The sequence below is a fragment of the Rhea pennata genome, chromosome 16, assembly GCF_028389875.1.
Source record: "Rhea pennata isolate bPtePen1 chromosome 16, bPtePen1.pri, whole genome shotgun sequence".
Classification (NCBI taxonomy): Eukaryota; Metazoa; Chordata; class Aves; order Rheiformes; family Rheidae; genus Rhea; species Rhea pennata.
The window spans coordinates 963187-983186 of record NC_084678.1 but is presented as its reverse complement, the minus strand read 5'-3'; the positions used below and the strand labels follow the sequence as shown (position 1 = coordinate 983186).

Sequence of the window (20000 nt, the reverse complement as noted above, 5' to 3'; positions counted from 1 at the left end):
AGAAGGCTGACCTACTTTCTGCAGAAGTACATATAAACAAGTCACCACTGATGGCAGTATAGTATAGTATATTCAAATAAATCTACTTTAGGCTACCACATCTCAGAAAGCCTTCAAGTCATTTCATACAGCATTTTTCTGTGCCATGTTCTGCTGACAGCAGGGTCTCAGTTTATAGGGGCATAGATAGGCATTTTTTGGCTTTATTTGTGGGGAGAGCTGTGTTCTGGTTATCCTCCATACGTATCCATTGCAAATATCCTGCAGGCTGGAGGGTGGCCTTTGAATATTTTTTTTGCCTTGCAAGAACAGCTGCATTAGTTAATTCATTTGTGGTTAAACAAATTCCTTTCTAAAGCTCCAAATAAGGAGCTTGTAGGCCTAGAGCTCTAAATAATCCATTCGATCTTCCTGTTTGGAATGATGCTGTTGTTGCTGCTAATAATAACAATACGACCCAAATTATAGGACAATAACATTTATTTAGAGCATTAGGGATTCCACATTATACAAACCCTTAAATTTATTTCTGTTTCACTGGTCCATTTCTACAACAAATACATCATATCTACTATATAATAAAATTATTTACATTTCCAAACAAGATTGGGTTTGTTTTAACCCTCTTACTGCTATTCACATACAGTACTTAAACAACAGCACAATACATTATTTTAATACCTAAAAATGACAACCCTGTATTCTGCTTATGAAAAGTGGAAACAAATAAATTTACAATTGTCTTCCCCTCCCCTCCCATTTCTTAAAAACACATTAACCTAATGTGCTAACACTGGACTTCACTTCGTAAATCCAGAGGGTTTTTACAAGAACCCAGTTTTTGTATCTATTTATTTGTTTTTTAGAAAAAATCATTTACTGGGAACAGTATAATATTAAAATGACTTACTGTACACAATTTTATTTAAAAAAGAAAAATCACAGCTCAAAATTGCTATTGGAAAATTCACACTCATTTACAAGTTTCATGTTTCCATGCAGTAATTTACTTGGATTTTCTTCTTTTTGACTGCATTGCACTGGCACTCGTTTCTGAAATTAAGAGAAGAAAAAAAGCATGGATACTAAGTTGGTAAGTCATTCATGACAGGTGCACAGATTGCCCTTTTATTTTTCTAAAAATCTCAGAGTGAAAACTTAAGACCGTAAGTTCCACAGAGCAGGGATTGACTTTGCACAACACTTAACATAAATGGACCCTTCATCCTGATTACAGCCACGAGCAGCAATACAATAATGCAAAATTCCCACTATCTTCTCTTACAAACACACGGACAGAATTTCAGTGTTATGAGGTTAACATTTATGCAGTCCTAGTATCGCAGCCTTAGAAGTCATGTATTTTTAACATACTTTATCTTTACTTCCCTGCATGCCACAACTGGCTGAGCAACAACACAAAAATAAGCCTCCATGAAATATTAAGTACAGCTTTGGAAACAAACTACATAAATTGGATCCAAGCACAGTACTGGGAGATGATGTTATAGGAAATCTTAGAGAGATATTTTGGAGTCTGCCACACAAGTGAAGAGTCTATTTGTTTGAGTCCTTGGAAAGTCAGGTCATTTGGAAAAACAAGTCTCTTCAGTGTACGTTATGATTCACAGAAAAACAGCTTATGCAGGAAGATACATAATATCATAGCACTTCAGCAGAACAACCAGAAGTACTTACAAAAGCTACAGTGAAACCAGATGACATTTTCAGTGCACTTACCAAGGCACTAAGTTTCCATTTTAGGACAAAAAGAAAGAGAATTGAGTAAGGACTAAGCATATTTGCATCTTTAGCTTTTTTAAAAATATGATTTTAAATGCTGGCAATGCATCTTTGGCTCTTTACAATATTTTCTGAAAGCTATTAGAGCTGTGTTTTAGAATCCAAAGGGAACAATTCTGCAAGTAAAACTTTTAAAACTAGAAAGGCAATGGTACAATTCTATGCCTGTTAAATGCTGTATTAAAAATGCTTCAAAATTTAACAGATCCAAAGCTACAGTAAATGCTGGAACAGCCCTTGCTGGAAAGGTACTCAAAGAGGTGAAAATACCAATACAATACCAGTTTTCAGAAGAAGTAAAAGACATCTTAACAGGTATGACTTAACAGTCAGAGAAGTCCACCTTTCAAGCAATAATGCTACTTTCAAACACTTTAGTCACCAGTAATATTAGCTGTAGTATTACCTGCTGCTGCTAAAGTCTCTGACAGAATAAATGGGCAAATGTTCAGCATCATTCAGTAGCTGTTCCAGTCACTCAATTCTGAGGCCACCATTACCTTGTGAACATTACCAGTATTCTCACATCTGCTTCTACCCCAAACCTGCAAACTGAAGTGTTCGATGTACAATTAGGGCTGACTTTCATTTCATCCTCTGCCTTAAAATTATGCTTCTGCTTTGTCCTTCTTGATACTTAGAAAGGGCAGTTTATGTACAAACTGGTTCAAAATTTACCTTCTTCTCCCTGCTATATTTAAGTTCTTCAGAAGTGTCATTTCTTGTAATGGCCTTAGTCAGCCTATATTTCAGAAGGTATTTTCTCCCAACTCTGCATTCTCTTGAACATTAACTAGTAATTTTCTAAGAACACAGATAATGTACCTGTATATGCAACCATAGACATCTAGGTGAAGGTCAGCAGCATACAAAACAAATATGCTTTCTTAAGCTATCATAACTAATAAAGGAGAGAACAGAGTAGGCAGAAGTTGCAAACCTCTTTACACTTCATCAGCTATGTAACTAACCATTAATACTGTGCTCTTGCACAGAAGAGTCTTGTTTTGCTCAGGTTGTCTATGACTTTGAAGTAGACAGTTGTTTACGTGGAGATAAGAAAATCAAAGCCCAGGGCACTATGTGGTATGCTGGGCCTATGTTTTCAAGCAAGACCCTTGGATACTGTGGCAGTTTCAGATACATGTTTTAAAAACAACGATTTTACTTACAGAGGTGAATGAATAATGCAGTCAAAACAAAAAAAAAATCTAAATTAGTTCTGGTATTATTTAATGAATTTTAATGTTCCCACATTTTCAGGTTTTGACATGCCACTGGTTGTCATCTTTAGGTTCACGCATTACAATATGTGGGGCTAGTCACACTTTTCAGACCCAATGTTTCAGGTCGCCTCAGACTCCAGAAGATATTACTAAATCAATTTTACATTTCGTTCACATTTTCAAACTTTTCTTCACAATCGTAACACTTTTACAATACAGCCTTAGATTATTTTGCACAATCCTGCCACAAGAAGCAAATTTAATTAAATTCAGCAGCCACTAAACTGCAGAACACATAGGCCCCTTCATGTAATCTTTGACAGTCATTACACAATCATGTGCAACTGAAAGTCTTCTCTGAAACTCTTAAAATGCAAATACTCCTTACCACCAAACTTTAGCATCTTGAGTATTGAAAATGGTTGCTGAATTCAACTTTTTAGAGTAATTTTATATTAATACCTCTGCATTCTGTATGTTATCTTGAAAATATTGGTCGAATGTTTCCTCTTGACGGTCTCTCTACCCTTTCACACAATTTTCACCCATCAGAACTTTTCTGACAGTTAAACATAAGGAGCTGACATAGTTAGCTTCAGAAATGCAAAATGGCTCTGTGGACCACGCATTCTGGTAATGAATGTGTGTATCACACACATGCTGCATTTGTTAACCTTTGTTAAAGGCTGCAACCCATAGAGAAATAAGGCACGTCAGCAACTGCTAATGCCATGGGTTAATAACTAACTTTAGGATTTCATATATTCTTGGAAAGAACAGCTGAGGATCCGTGCATCAGCACACAGAACTCTGCTACACTCTCAGACCGTCATCCAGATGGCATGCTAGGTATGCCAGGACAAGAGCAATTGGCTTTGCAAAAGCTGACCATGCACTAGGGAAGACTTAAGCATTTGTCGCATGTGTTTCAGACTTCAGGGAAAAAAAAAAGTGACACTTTGATTGAGTACAGATCTTTTAACGTCAACACATTTCTGCCAAGAGAATTCCTCTTCAGCTAAGCAAGATTTATGAATGCTACGTTGATTAGTACTGCTGAAAAATCCCATAAATTTAACAATGGAAAATTAATACAACAAAATTTACTGCCAATACAGATTTATGTAAATTTTCCAACACCAACCTGTGTCTAGATCATTGAAACTAGAGTTAAAAAACACACAATATTTACAAGCTGTAAACCATAGCTATAACTCAGTTATTGAAAGTGTTATTATTTTGGGAAGTACTTCACTTCCTGCCCTCTCCACAGTAATGATGGCCGTGCATTTTACCTTTTGCAGTGCTGGATGCAGATGCTGGTCTGGAGGACCTCTTGCGCTGTCCATTCTCTACAGTTTCTTGTGAAGCAGCAGAATCCTCTGTTCTTGAATTTCTTCTACTTGGAGTTTTAGACTTTTCACAATTCTCTTTTGTCTCATTACTAATAAAGTGGGACAAAATATTTCTGATGAAGTGTAAGAAGAATTATGTTTTCCTATGCAACTCAGACAAGCTGGAGGATGGACCAACACAGGTACCAGTTCTGGACTATTAGCACTGAAGATATGAAATGCTAGAGATACTGGAAGTTTTATCAGATGAAGAATGACCTGAGTAAGCCAGAGTATAGTCCATTTCTATTAAAAATTATCAGAGGATACAGAATTGAGAAGTCCTCAAAGAGAGTATTTTCAACATTAGAAGACCAAGAAATTAGATGCATTATAAATTGTCAGCTCTGTTTTCCACAGGTGCCACCATTACTGAAGTCTAGGAAAAGCAAACAAGTTACATTAGAAACTGCTACGATATGGGAATAGAGAGTTGAAATTGCAGATGAACATAAGGAAGAATTATGAACTCTTAAGTGAGTATGCCATCTCTGCTTTTACTGAAAAGGCTCATTTCATTGATTAAGTGATTTCTTTCCATATTAAAAAGTTTAAGATTGATTTAAAATTGTCTTTAAAGTATACCTCTATTATAAAAAATAATTTTAGGTAGTGTAGAAATCCATACTTCTTGTCATCATGCCAATAAATGAGGTATTACATTTATAACGAATTCCTCTTATTTTATTACTCTTAGTCCTCTAAACTCACGCTGAGACTGAGGGGTTGTTTCCTTTATTTATTAACACCAGATGATTTCTGATGACTGAAGTTTCCAAAGATTAAGCTAACCTTATCTCCTGCGAGTTCAAAGGTAGCTAATTAACCAAATAAATAATTCTGCTGATAATGTCAAAGGAGAAAGAAAACTCATTTTCATGTCCTTTGTGTGACATGTGCAAGATTTCAAGACAGACTGTCTTTATTGGATAATTGATCGAAAACTCAAAACAGACCTGTGCAATACAGAGGTTCTATTACAGGATCAATTTTTCCAGAAGAAATCCTACTTTAAGAGGAAAGAAACTACTATAAATGCTTATAGTTTTAAATAAGATATCTGAAATAAAACAGTGTGTCAATATAAGGAAAGACAGTCCAACGTTCTCAAACAAGGAAATGCAGAGAAAATAAGCACGTGGAAGTACTGTCTCAGATACAAAATAAATACTGAAATCAATTTCCTTGCAAATCAGCATCACAGGCAGTGCGTAAATTGAATCCCTCAAACAGGTCACAAGCTGTTTTCCCAGTAAATAACCTGGGAAACAGAAACAACAGCTACCTATCTCAGAGGAGACCTGGAGAACTATGTGAGAAAATGAATATTACCAGCTGAAGTTCAGTTAAAAAGGTACTCTTTAAAGAGTCTAAATGATTAATCTGTAAGTTTGGATTGTTTCATAGGAACAGACAACACTTCTCTCCTTTTGTAGAAGGAATTCAAGTTGGCCTAAGTAAAAACAGTAGTTTGCACACTGCAAGGTTTCTCTAAACTCTGTACTGTATATACATTGAACTCAAAGGTCAGAGCCATCTGTTGAGAATTTCTTAAATATCAGACAGCACTAGATTTACAATTTGCCTGAAAACTGTCCTTTTCTAGTGTGGCTCAGAAAGACATCAATCCTGAAAAAAATCAAAACTAAATGCACTTGGGATCATTTGATGTGCTGAATGAGTTTGGAACACAGTTATGCAAGGTAACTTAATTTGGAGAATCTTATCTGGCAAGTGGCTCACCTTCGGCTCTTTGGAAAAAATCTACCTTAAAAAAAGGAATGTGAAAGTTCAGCTTATCTCTAATAAAGTTAATGGAGGAAAAACATTCATGTCAAACTCTTGTCTAACAGATACAACTACAGGAAGAACCCTGTCCATTTGAAGCTAAATATACTTAAATATTCAATTTAGAGTCATTCCTGATCTGAGAAAGAAAACTGCATTAGTTCCCTTAAAAAAAGAAAATACTACCTTATCTCCTGATGAACTGACTGAGTGAACTAGATCATTTGCCCTGGCTCATGGAATTATTCTACTCTGACTAGGCCAGCATCAAAACCAGAGTCAGTTATGTTAGCACAACTATCAAAAACCTTGAATAGGTCTGGTATTAGAGCTGCCTAGAGTAGATTTAAGAGCTTAATTGTTTTAGGATATAACAGAAATAGATTTTGGAAACTATTTTCTTCTGGACAGAATACAGCCATTTGATATTTGATCTTTACCTTACTGAATGTCTTAATCAGGATAAGAAAAAGTTTCCAGAAGGTCTTCCTACCAGGTCTTAGGAAAGAGTAAACACACACACACAGAGGAAGTCTAGAGAAAACAGTAAGGTAAGGCAGCTAACACTGTAAGAAGAAAAAAACTTTTAGAAATACCTACTTCCAGAAAGCAAAAATCCACAAGATAGCTAATCAGCAGGATTTGAGGGCTTTTAATTTTTGGTTTTGGATTTCAGAAAATGCCAAATGCTTGACCTATTAAGACTCTTCCAGGATGTGCAATGCTCAGGTTGATATGAGCAAATACTGCCCAAAGCATGAAGATAGATTAAGGAAAAAGTTACCTTAAATTCTGCATTTCAGCAATATTTTGAAACATTCAAGTAACCTAATTCCTTGACAGAAAAGAAGGAAAACAAAAAGAAGGAGCAAAAGGATCTTTTGCAAGCTGTGCAAATGAAATAAAGAGAAAAGAACTTCCTCCCATGAAAGCTATAGCTAGTCTGAATCTTTATAAACTATCTCCTTACCTTTGACCAGCAACTACTGGAGCATTTGTTTCAAGTTCTACAAGAGAAAAAGATAATTTAAGTCTGCTATAAAAGCACATACCTGCTGACAAGGCATGACTATCTCACATAATTCTTGTTATACATTAGGTCTGAGGAATAAACTTCTCATCTATTATTATTCGCAAAGCGAATCATCTTAATTTATCAAAGGACATATCACATTCAGCCTCATGTTCTCTCTGATTATGGCCTGCACCAGCTGAGAAAGAGAAGAGTTAGAACAAACCCTGCAGAAGAAAACTCTAGAGGAACTTGCTGATAAGGGCGACTGCCCTCTCCCTTTCTTAACTCCTGTTTTAGTCAGTTTATTCCTTACAAAATTCTATTAGTTTCAAATCCTAAAAATACTAACGTGGACATATTGCTCATGTAAAATTTTGCTTAGATGTTTAATCCAATGATCTCCCAGAGTAATACCTTCTAACGAATTCTGAATAAAGGTGGGGAGATGAAGGCACTTGTTTGAAGCCCAGTTATACTTTGGCTGAATTGAAAGATTTCCTGGGAGATAACATGAAAAGTTTATGAGCCATCTCCTTTCTTTCTCTCTCTTTCGCTCCCTCCTTCTCTTCCACTTCTCTCATTTTTGTATGTACATATAAGGTTACTACAGCAGAGATTCAAAAAGAAAACTTTATTTTCTATCATATAACAATGCTAATCTTTATTTACTATCAGTCCTTCAATTCTCACCATATCTACTAGATCCTTTGCGAGATGGAACACCTATACCTAAACACAGTATCTCCTCTGAAAAGCTGCCATTGATTTAGGGATTATTGTGATATATATAATATAAATTCACTGTTCGCTTATAAAATTTTCTGTACTGTAATCCCTCTCACTCTTAAATATATTACAATCTTTGGGCAGTGAGGCAAAAAACGTGGCTTTGCCTTTAAGAGCAATGTTGCCCCTAATAAAGTTTTTCTCTAATTGTGTTATGAACAAAGTTGTAAAAAGAGTAAGAAGTCCCTTTACAAACTAGTCCCCTTATGGCAGCTGATCCCTTAGACTTGCATTCTTGGGATACCAGACTCTTGAGTGCAAGTATATGCATCACTGTCAGGAACAAAAACGTTTCACTTTCGGGAACAAAAAAAAGACTAAGAAACATAAAGCAAAGGTTTTTTTTCTTCCTACCCAAAATCTGAACAACCAGAAAAAAAAAAAAAAAAAAGCCCACCCTCACCTCACCCTTGGGACCTCCTAATTCAGCCACCTCAGCACCAGCACAAGATGTACGTAACTTCGAAAGGATGCATGAACAAACATTTTACAATGGTAATCTAATTATTTTTCGGTATTAAAGCGCTATGTCTAATCACACTACAGGCAAACTGATGCGAGTGGGAGTTCTCATGTGCATCTCTACATCTATCCACTTTCCTTGTTGATCTCAGAAATTACTTTTTTAAAACATTTGATTGCCTATGTGATAACAGGTGTCAGTAACAAAAAGTCATCTGCTGTAGTTCCATTCTTGCAACACCATAAAATATTCATTAAAAACTGAACAGGCAAAAAAAATGGATTGGATTCTAAAAATCTCATGTTCCCAGAAGAATTGTTGCATATAAAAGAAAAGCTCTTATTTGCTGCAAACAAAATCTCAAAACTCAAATGCAGCATAATAATAAGGTGTTTTTTTTTTTTTTTTTTTTTTTTTTTTTTTTTTTTTTTAAATGAACTTAGTCCTTCAAGCTTGTGGCTGAATATCTAAAAGCTTCTTTGGTGACTTTTTCATTTATATTACTGGTTCCTATACTGCATCTCCAACAAGCCTTAGGAAACCTTAAAACATGCTGTACCTAACAACAGTAAAAAACCACCTCCCCCCAAAAAGATAAAACAACCAAACCACAAACTGCCAAGCTTTTTAATGATCATTAAAAGCATTTAATGATCTCTAAGTAATGCACTGTCAGGTACAAACATAATGAATTTAGTTCACCTATATTCTGCTTCTCCAAAGTAAAATTTACCTGTTCTTTGAACAGTACTTTCTGATGTTGTAACTGAACTTTTTTTCTGGGCTAAATGATGAGAGGATGCTGGAACAAAAGTGGAGGAAAAAGTATTATTTTCAGAGGGAGTCAAAAAGTTTTTTTTGAGTGATTAGACTACTTTTACAAAATGGTGCATCTTCCAACTTCAGCATTTTTACATTTACATTTTTAACCCAGCCTTTACTCTCCCCCTGTCAACCTCCCTAAACAAGTTTTTAAAAAACCTTTGGTATCTCCACCCCAAGCATGTTTTCCCAATCAGAATAAGGGATGAAATTAAATACCATAAAACAGATTTTTAAAGGTTAACCGCTTATCATGAGACCTAGAAATTAAAGACCTAGAAACTAAGTTTAGTCTGTCTTTAGGCTTAATGCTCATTTCAACAGAAGCTTTGAGGGAAAACAGCATCTTTGTTCATTAATCAATACTCTCACTCTTTCAATTAAATTGCAAGAGTGCAAAATATGCTCCAGAGGTTTCCGTGAAGTCCTTTGGCAATAAGACAACATGACTTAATGTTTCTTAGACTGCCAAGTGAAAAATAAGTTGGAAAAACAGCTTGTTAGGCATATGCCTTCCAGTCTTCCTTTATATGTAGTAATGTACTTCTGAAGAACACGAATGATGAAGATGAGAAGCTACATGTTCTTATTTAGAAAAAGAATATCCACTTGTAAAAGTACGGCAACATTTCAAATGTTTACTCCATTCCTTCATCAGCTGATTGTATCTCCGGAATCCAAAGAGAAAGTACAAACTGTTAGTTTGCGGTCAGAATTTTCCAGCATGAAAACGAAGCTTGCTTCAGACTTGAGAATAAATGACTCCATACTCTTGATGCTGAAGCTAGGTACCGAATCTCAACTAACACACTCAGGAGTCACACTTGTTGACATAACTCACTTGACAATGCTGTACTTTGTGCATATTAAACAATCTTTGTAATGCACATCATTCCTATTTTCTAACCTTCTCTTACACATTAAGTCAAGCAGCAGCAAGAGTCTTACTAAGTAATATCAGTGCTTGCTGTTAAAGTCTTGCGTCAGATTGCTTCTGTCAACAGCTTTTTCTTGCAACAAAATAGAATTCCTTCTCTGAAGCTCAGGTAAGCATTTCCATCTTCTAGTGGCGTACTGTTAAGATATACATCTAACAACCATAGTGAAATTCACATTCAAGATGAAAGTCTCAATTCCACTGACTTCTGTAGGCTATGATTTTAGCTTGTATGTGTAAATTTATGATACCAAGATATCATATTCAGATAGTTTACTTCAAGACTTATGGTTTATTTCCATACTATTTTCAAGAGATTACTGAACAGCATAAAGAAGTGGCAGAGATGTCATAGATAAAGTCTGTCCAGATTTTTCAGCCAAAACAGTAAAGGAGAAATGTAGTCAGGTATGAAGTTGTTTTATGTGATCAGATACAATGTACTCATAGCTGCATTTTCAGTTGTTTCTCTGAAATGAGCATTTCAATTTTTCCCTAGACCTAAGGGGTTTTGTTTTTTCTTATGCTGCATACTAGCAGTACTTTATCTATTCCCCTAGAGGATTAACATTATTGGAAGAGGAAACTAATGGTATGACTAACTCACAATATCATAATTCAATCAATATGCTGAAATAAGTTAAAGAAAAAAAAAGTCCACATTCACTGGCAAGACTGAAGCAGGAAAAAAAAATCTACCTGTCAGTTTAGAAGGAGCTTTAAGTATTACTTTTGTCATTGCTGATATATCAACAATTTTCCTCCCTACATCTAACAGTTCTATGAAGTCACTCGTATGTTATTGCATTACATAGTCACAGGAAATATCACATATTTAAGTAGTAAATGAAGACATAAAAAAGAAATATGAATTTTAGTGAAATATAAGACTTTATATCATTCATGTATTAGAAACAAAGTAGTAGATGTTAGTCTTGCCTGAAGTGTCTATAGGCTACTATGTTCACGGAAAAATGCACATCAGAAGTTTAAGAAAGCAATTTCATTTCTTGCATATAGGCAAGGTAGCAGTGAACATACCTGTATTTTGGAGCAGTTCCTGATGTGCTCCTGTTTTTTCCTCCACCAAACCAATTCCACTTTGCTCTGCTGACAAATTGCCATGGTTACTACCATTAGTACTTGGTGCTGCAGGTACAAGTTCTGGGACTGCTGGAGTGGTTACAACCGACAGTACGTTTGTAGCAGGAGTGTTTGTTGATAAGCTTGGAGATACAGAAGCAGAAGCAGCAGCAGCGCTAACACTCAGATTGCCAGGCCCAGAAGTGCTCTGTTTTATAAGACTGGGTGCTGGAGATGTCACAGTTTTATTTTCTAGTTCTGCTGGTGATTGCTCTGTTCCCAAACTATTTGGGACTGACATTTCTAGTCCCTGACCCTCTGTTTCTCCATCCAAAGCATATTGTTCTTCTCCTTTCTCAAGGGAGCCGGTGACTTTCTTGCATGCTTTAGTCAGTAAAAGTTGGCCAATCTTGTCTACTTTTCCCTTTCCTTTACTCGATGAAACAGGACTTCGTCTATTCCCAGATCCTGGACTACTTGTGAGAAGAGGTGAAACACCAGGTCCAGACTGTGTTGCTGTAACAGAACACTGGTCAGTTGACCCACCACTTTGAGAAGAGGCCTCATCAGGGCTAAAGTCTTTGACTTGTTGAGCAGGAAGATGTGAAGAAACATTTGAAGAAGTTGTAGCAGGAGAAGGCAGCTGAATAGGAGGCACCATTGGATTAAGAACCAGTGGCCTGCTTGTTGGAATATTAGGAACAAGACTGCTAGATGATGTGCTAGGGGGAGCAGGTCCAGACGAGAACTTTATGTTCTGTGGTATATGCAAAGGTCCAACAACTGCCACTGACTGAGGCATCAGACTAGAGTTAGAAGTAATTGGGGCTGCTGGAATTGTACTTGGTTGAGAGCCTTTCATAACCTGAATTATTGATGATGAGTTTATAAAAACAGGTGTAATGAACTGTGGCCGGGCATTGGACTGAACTGCTGACTGTCCCTCAGAAACCATAACTTTGTTTCCTACATTAGGCATTGTGACAACAGTAGATACTAACGTAGGCTGCAAGTGAGATGGCAGTGGTGCTGATGTATTAGCAGATGATGTAATAGGGTTTGAAGTTACAAAAACTGTTATCTGGTTGGGCGGTAAAGAAGCTGAAATTGAAGAAGAGTTAACAGGTCTTTGTATTACTGGAGGAACGTTTTGTGTAACGTTTGAGTTTATTTCTCCCAGTTCCTGGTGCCCTGGATTTGAACAGGACTCATTATTTTGAGGCAAACTAAGTGAGTTAGAAGTCTCTTTGCCAGAGGATGAATCTTGTAGTGGAGGAATGACAGCTATCTTCTTCAGTTCCTCCCCAGCAGGGACTATTGGTGCCATTTCAAGACTAGTCAGCCCAGGGGGCTTAATGGTTACATTAGGAGCTCCAGAATTATCAAGAAGCTGACTTAGAGAAGTTGGTGCCTCCCTCATAGCTGGAGATACCATAGGTTTGCTTTCTTCCAAAGCAGGAAGCTTACTAGTGTCCGAGGACTGTCCATCTTTTTTCAACTGTTCTTCTGGAACTAACATTTTTATTTCTGGGGTAGGGATGCCTTTCAGTTCAATATTGGGCGAATCTTTGTTACCTGGGACGCCTTGTGCATTTTGACACTCATTATCTTGAGGAGCATTAAGGCTCTCTTTACCATCCTCAGGAATGCCAGTCATAACAGGTAGAGAAATTGCAGGATTCTGATTATTTAGCATGTTATTATTTTGAAAACTTGTAGTCACAGGTGTTGGCAAAGAGGGGCCAACCATCATATTTCTTTGTAATTCCATGTTCTGCAAGAGAGGTGGATTCTGCTGCGTTGTCAATGCTAACTTTGCTGCTTTTGAATTTTGTCTGCCAGGGCTTGGTGTAGTTTTCCTACTGGATCCAGGACTGGACCTTCGACTATTGCTTGGACTTGCTCTCTTTGTTCCTCCAGTGGTGGTTTGCTTTCCTGAATTAATAACTACACCTTCCAATTTGTGTGGCTGTGGAGCAGCAAAACTAGACTGACTGTTAACTGTGAGATTTGATGGGGCTTGTCCAATGGCCTTCAGAGTAGTCGGATTAAGACCCTGCTGATCAAATCCTCTATTGAGATTAGGCCTGGGAGGTAAAGGAATATTAATTTGAGGAGGAAAAAGACCAGCTATAGAAGCATTGAGTCTTTCTGGAGACAAGCTTATTTCCGAAGGCTCTGTGCTAGGTGGACGATTATTAGGAGTCTGAGGATAGTATGGCCTTGGGCTTGCTCTGTTCGGGGTTTTAGGCCTCGAAGTTTGTGATGGGGCAGCAACATTTGGAAAATGGTGTGTAAGAGTGCCAGGCAGAGAATTAGATTGCTGCTGAGGACTTGCACCTTGGGCAGCTGAAAGTGGGGATGGTCCAGGTTTGGGTCCAGTCATCATTAATTGGTTTTGTGAAACTACTAAATGAGATGTCAAATTATTCTGAGCTCCTGATGTTGGTGGGCCTTCAGCTCCACCTTCTGGAAGGGAAGATACTGATGAAACCTCTCCCAGAGGTGAGCTGGAAGGATTCTGTACATTATCTTGATAAATCATTTTTCTTGCATTATTTCCCAGAGGAGGATTGCCTGGCAAGGATATCCTCTGTTTATCAGGAGATGGGGGCACCGATCCAGGACCTTGTAAGTTAACCATTACTGACATGTTACCACTCTGCTGCATTGGCATTCGTTGAGCATCTGGATTCAGAGGCCCTCTAGGTTGATGAACTCCCTGTGGCACGGGAAGCCTGACTGATTTGGGATCCTGCTGCATCATAAGCATCATCATCATTTGCTGTTGCTGCTGCTGCGTCTGTGGTGGTGCCTGTGCCTGTTGTGGTGGTGGCTGTGGCTGCTGCTGCTGCGGCTGGGGCTGCTGTGTGTGTGGCATAAGTTGAGCTGGCATCTGCTGAAGTTGTCTTTGTTCCACTGGCTGAGGATAGCCTAAGAAGACAAGATTATACATTCATCCAATAAATAAATGGATCAGAGAAAGCAGAATTGTCTGATGCAGTTCCTTGCAGAAAAGTATAGCCATGAACCTGTTTCTCTAATGCAAGAGCCACTTCAGTGAAACAGGTTTTTACAAACAAGGACAATGACTTTACTTAAATCTTAATAATATTTTGATTTAATGTATGAATGATTTGCAAGACATTTAACTGACGATCTCTAATTTATCATATCAGCTACTGGCTATTACGCTGGTTTCATGCCACCTGAAAAAAGGGTCTGCAAATATTTCTGCAGGCTAGTTTTTTTTACTCATATGTGAAGAGTTTGAACTTTCACTGATTAGTTATCCCTAAAACAAACTTAAAATTTTGACAGCTACTGTGGGACATAAAGTAACAAACCTGATACAGGTTTGACAGTTTCTCATGTACAAAGTAGAAATACTTAGCTAAAAAACAAAATTAGAATGGTGGTAAGAACCACTCACGTGGCTTAAAACCTGAAACGTCTTTCAGGACTTTGGATTTAATCCTCCCTACATATCAAGAAAAATTTGTCTTTTCCAACAGTAACCCCCATTTCTTAATTCTAAACAAGAACCTATTGGTTAATGCTCATAATTTAAGGCACCAGCCCATGCTACAGCTAGAAACACAAGAATTTTTATCAGTTACGTTATCTGTAAATACCTCTACCATAGTCAACATTGTACCAGTAGGATGATGTGAGAGAGGTGGCCACACACACTCATTTTGAGTTAATTCAAAGAAAACACTTAAACAACGGCACCAATTAGAACGGGGTGGGGGGAGGGGAAGCTTTGGGTTTGAATAAGAACATCCCCAAAAAGTAAACAGCAATGTCAAAGATCAGTAAATCTCTATCATTATTACATTCAAGTAATCCACACAAAAACCTTACTACCTGGTGGCCTACTTGCAAAATCTGAAAGTTTAGGGCCTGTATTATCTAGACTCATTCCCTGCTCTCCAGATATGGATGACTGATCATTCTCCTCCAAGCCAGCTGGATGTGGTTCTGAAGAACTGGAAGAAAAATAATTGCAATTAATATACAACACTAACATCAGGGTTTCAATTCTGCTTCCACAATTCAGTTCCGAAGTAACCAGTTTTTAACACTTTTCATAGACCTCCAAGTCACTCGCTGAAAATGCACCACTATCACTGGTGTAACATGACAAATACGAACACTTTGCTCAGGTCTGCTGACAGTCACTCCTGTGCCTTAAACACTACTCAAAAGGAAACAAGTTGTCTGGTGACCTATTCATCCTAAACTTATATATATTTTTTCACTTCTACCTTGAATTTGAGTTTTATACCTATAATGCTTATTCCAAGCATATACACACGTGTATGAGTGTGTGTTTGTATACACATGTATCTTTAAATCTAAACAGGCATCCCTCTAATACTAGTGTGACATATGTGAAGATCATATGGTTGGTAGATCCATAGAATTTTATTTTAATGGTAGTCCCATGTCTCCCAGCAGAGTATCCAGAGGTAACTAACTCTGAGTATATCAGTTCTCTATTAATGCCACAGCAAAAATGTGCTAAGATATCAGATGTTGAAGGTTATCTGTCAGAACACAGAGCTAAGTAGGCTACTGAAGCTCTGTAACTGATGCTTTAGGAAATTCTGTAGGACAATTTAAGCCCGTTCAGATTCAACGGCCAACCCTTCCACTGCATTAGGACAATTCTTCTGGCCTTTGAAAAAACATATCTATAGCTGTCAACATATATCATCAGAGGATACAGGATAAGCAGAGATGAAGAGTGAAAAACCTTGGCTGCTCAGCAGCTACATGAATCTATTGAAGCTACAGAGGGATCTAAGTAACAAAAGTCCCAAGTTAAAATTAAAGGTATCAGAATAGGTACACTCTTATTTCATTGTACTTGAGCTTAACAGTCAGTTTCTGGCATCTCTACAGCTGATACAGAGAAACCTGGGCCTCTTCTAGGGTACTGCTAGCTACCTAAATATTGTTCAAAAAGTGTGAAGCTTGAAAGCACCTGAACTTCTGCCAGTCAAAAAAAGGGTGGAGAACATCAAATAAGACAGAGAAAAGAAAGCTAAGAAATAAGGTAAGCAGAGAACGATTCTAAGCATTAGCATTGAGTGGCAACTATAGCCAAGGAAAGTATCTGATGTTAAACCTTTTGTCTAACCCAGCACATTGCTGGGCTTTATGATGCAGTTGTCATAGGCTTACAGGCCTCCTGAGCAAATGTGATGCATCTTGGCAAAACCTGGCCTCTTATTTTAGTAAGGTCACTCTGTAAGCATGAAACCTTAAGATGACACACAGCCTTTGGCAAGCCAGTTTGTAATGACTTGCATGCCCAGTGATAGACACTCTTACATGGTCCACCAGCTCCTCTGTTGATGCAGCCTAGCACAGAGCAGATGTCACCAATAAATGCAGCCAAGCATATGCATACTCTTGGATCATTATATTATCAGCCACACATAAAAGAAAAAAAAAAAATTCTGGTAACAAAAACTCCCAGAGGAGCCATGACCTTTGATGTAGCGCATACAGTGCTAGTGACATGAACTGGAATAACAACTCAAAATTGTGAATACCATCTAAAATTGGTAATTTTGCCACTTACGATTTTTTTTTAATCATAAGGGGGAAACAATTAAAAACACCACAGTTAAACACTGGAATAAAAGCTAATATAGAGCATTACTGCACAAGCAGTTTTAACCTAGAAAACAGTATCTTGGTGCAAAACCAATTCAAAAAAAAAAAAATACATGAAAGTACTCCTGCTACATAGGCAAGTACTCTTGCTACATAGGCCTAAAAGGGAAAAGTATAAAAACCTTGCAAAATAGACCCAATATTTTTGGTTTATAACAAATAAAAGTAGCAGTTATTATAGGAACAACTGCTACTGCAATTGCTGTAATATTTAAACATATCTTGAATTTTGAATATAGCTGAAATTCAGTGAAGATATTTAATAATCATCAACTAGCCAAAAAAAATCTGAATACGATTAACAATCAAAATGAGAAGTTTGCGTAGGAGAGGGAGAAACAGTCCATATTTGCTGTCTTCTCGCATTGTTCTGAATTTAAAAAGAAATCAGCCACAGATGAATTACAGTATGAACTGTCAGAGTTTCTTTTGTCTAGCAGCTGCATTCTGAAGTACTACTTCCAGATGTAAAATTCCCATCCATTTCTTCTAAATGAAGAAATAAGACACACAAAAGTAAAGTTACAGTAAAAATGCAAGCATAGCCAGTCCTACTGCAATGGTGCAGTGCTCTACGGCAACCTTTATAGAAAGGCACTCATTCTCTCACGGCAAATCAGCTTCATTTGCTGTGAGAGCTAGGGGGACCGTAGTCTCCAGGCTTAGAGGTTAAAGCTTTCTGAATCCAGCTGTCAAGAAAAACCTTTAATGCTTCTTTGTTCTGTGGTGCTGGCTACTGTCTGCAGATCGTCTCTACATACCATGCTTCACACCAGATGCTGCAAATCTGAACATCAGCAATAGGAGTGACTTTACAGAGTGCAGCATTATTTCTATTCTACCAGTACTTGCAACGTTCATAGTCTCTGCACAGGGAAACATTGAACAAATGCTTGCTTGTGTGTGTATTTAGTAGAATTAGCTTATGCATATTTCACCTATAATCACATTTCATCTAGTATCTTCGTTTCCCCGTTTACATCCCATTTCCTACAGTCTTCATAAGTTCAGAAAATAGATGCAATAACTAAACAACAACAAATGTCTGAGTTTTTAAACTGAATGCTCAGTTGCTCAAAGTAAACCCTTAAAACTATTTTTAGACTCATCTGAACATGCTTTTTCAGTAGCACACTTACCGAATTTACATTCCAGTATGGTTTCAATCTACAGACAATATTACTAACGGTTCTTTTGCCACTATATCATCACAATTCAACAGCAATTTCTAATAAAAAATAGAAACATTTTAAAAATGTTTATCAAATTAATTGCATTTCCCATCAAGGCTTGTTGTTCCATATTCTAAAAATCCAGATCAAGAATTACAGGGAAAGTGCTGAGATTAAAAGCTTCCCATTTACTTCTGATGCAAAAGCAATTGATCCAAATGAGATTTAAAGAAAGAGCAATTTCAAGAATGGGAAGATTCAACGCTTGCCTAACACCATGAAGAAAGGAGATGGCAAGTGAGACAGGAGAAGAAGATATCTAACTAGATTTACTTTACCCACACTATAGTTTCTCTCCTTTTGCTGGAGAACAACCTCAAGTTTCCCCGCTAAAACTAGTTAGGAGGATGCCACCATTTTTAATATTTCTACAAAGACGCTAGCAAGCTTACCATAAAGCTAGTTAAGAAATAAAATGCTAACCTATCACGTGACAAAACAGCATTCTGCAAATCATGGTGGTAAGAGAAAGTTCACAAAATTAAGTGGTAGAGTACGTTCAAAGCAGAATTTCCATGTTAAATACAAAGGAAATCAGATTTAAAGCATTATTTAAGGGCTAGGCATTCTTTCTAACTGTCATAGTTCAACAGAAGGGCTCTAATTTAGATTTGTTTTATTGCAAAAACTTTATAAAAAAGCAAATAGTCTTCTGAGGTTTTGTAAGCTCAGAGGAAAGCTTTATATATTCATTAAATTATATTTCTAGCCTACACTGCAGCTGGGTGATCAGTAAGACCAAAGAAAACAAAATCCTAACAAGGTTTTTCTTTAATGATTAACAGATTTTCCTTTCAGAAGCTTGCCAATTCTGCTCCCTCTAAATAATTTTGTTATTCCTGTGAGTAGATAGCTAATTACAGCAGCAGTTGCTATTATTTTATTAGAATCTATTTAGAATTGATTTTTTTTAAACACATAGCACTCAAAAAGATCGTTCCCTACCATAACTGTATTAAAAAGCCTTTTACTCAGTTTTACTCCTGCAAATTTAGCATCGTTTTGATTGCATTTAAGGCAAAAAGAACAGACTTTCTATGAAGAACGCAGATGATTAATAACGACATAAGGACTGCATATTTTACTTTGCTGCAAGTTAGCAGCAGTGCCTACCTGCACTGCACATGTTGCTGTTGGGTAGTAGCTAGGCCCTTTCACATATCCAAAGACTAGAAAGCCAGGCCCATCATCAGGTACTACCTTCCCAGCAGAATCTCTGCCCTGCTCCTTGCATGCATGGCCCTGTTCAAGGGATTAATCATGGCCCCGTGCTTTAGGAGACCTGGGTACAAAGGAGTGCTGTCCTATGCATTTCAGAAGTTGATGACAGATGATGAGTAAGGTACTATGAGAAGAGAAGACATGTCTCTGTTAAGGTTTCCAAATCATCCCAAAGTTGCAGTCTACTCACATTTTGGCCGCTGAGCTCCTACATGGTTTCAGTCGAATTACTAACTCAGGTTTTACTGCTGGTCATTAAGTGTGCACTCCTCAATTTCTGATGATTTAATCAGAAATCACAAGTCAATTTTGCAGCAGTGTTGAGCTGACAGGCCATACCGTGACCTATATGCACAGTTATCTAGCAGGTATTTGAAAAACTTAGTTTAAGGCCTCTTAAACTAGCATGCTTTGCTTTACTTTCACTATGCTGCCTTTCTTCACTTTTAAGATGGAAATAACTTTTGCATTTTATACTAGCAGCATAAAGTCAAGTCAATTGGCTGGTGTTAAAACTCTAAAAGATCCCTTGCTATAGA

The 20000-nt window shown here is 37.2% G+C and overlaps 1 protein-coding gene across 7 annotated transcripts in view; it reads right to left on the bottom strand.

Moving 5' to 3' along the window:
• Positions 1 to 462: 462 nt before the first annotated feature.
• NCOA6 (nuclear receptor coactivator 6) overlaps positions 463 to 20000 on the bottom strand; it is a 47851-nt gene continuing 28313 nt past the window's right edge. For 4 of the 7 annotated variants that reach the window (XM_062589406.1, XM_062589407.1, XM_062589405.1 and 1 more), the window contains 6 exons: positions 15188 to 15309; positions 11276 to 14251; positions 9209 to 9277; positions 7182 to 7218; positions 4325 to 4473; positions 463 to 1053 (listed from right to left, as the gene is read on the bottom strand). In XM_062589406.1, coding sequence (XP_062445390.1) covers positions 1007 to 1053; positions 4325 to 4473; positions 7182 to 7218; positions 9209 to 9277; positions 11276 to 14251; positions 15188 to 15309 — 3400 coding nt within the window. In that variant the 3' untranslated portion in view covers positions 463 to 1006. Of the gene's footprint in view, positions 1054 to 4324; positions 4803 to 7181; positions 7219 to 9208; positions 9278 to 11275; positions 14252 to 15187; positions 15310 to 20000 lie in introns of those variants that run through there. The other 3 variants (XM_062589408.1, XM_062589409.1, XM_062589410.1) reach the window with 3 other exon arrangements.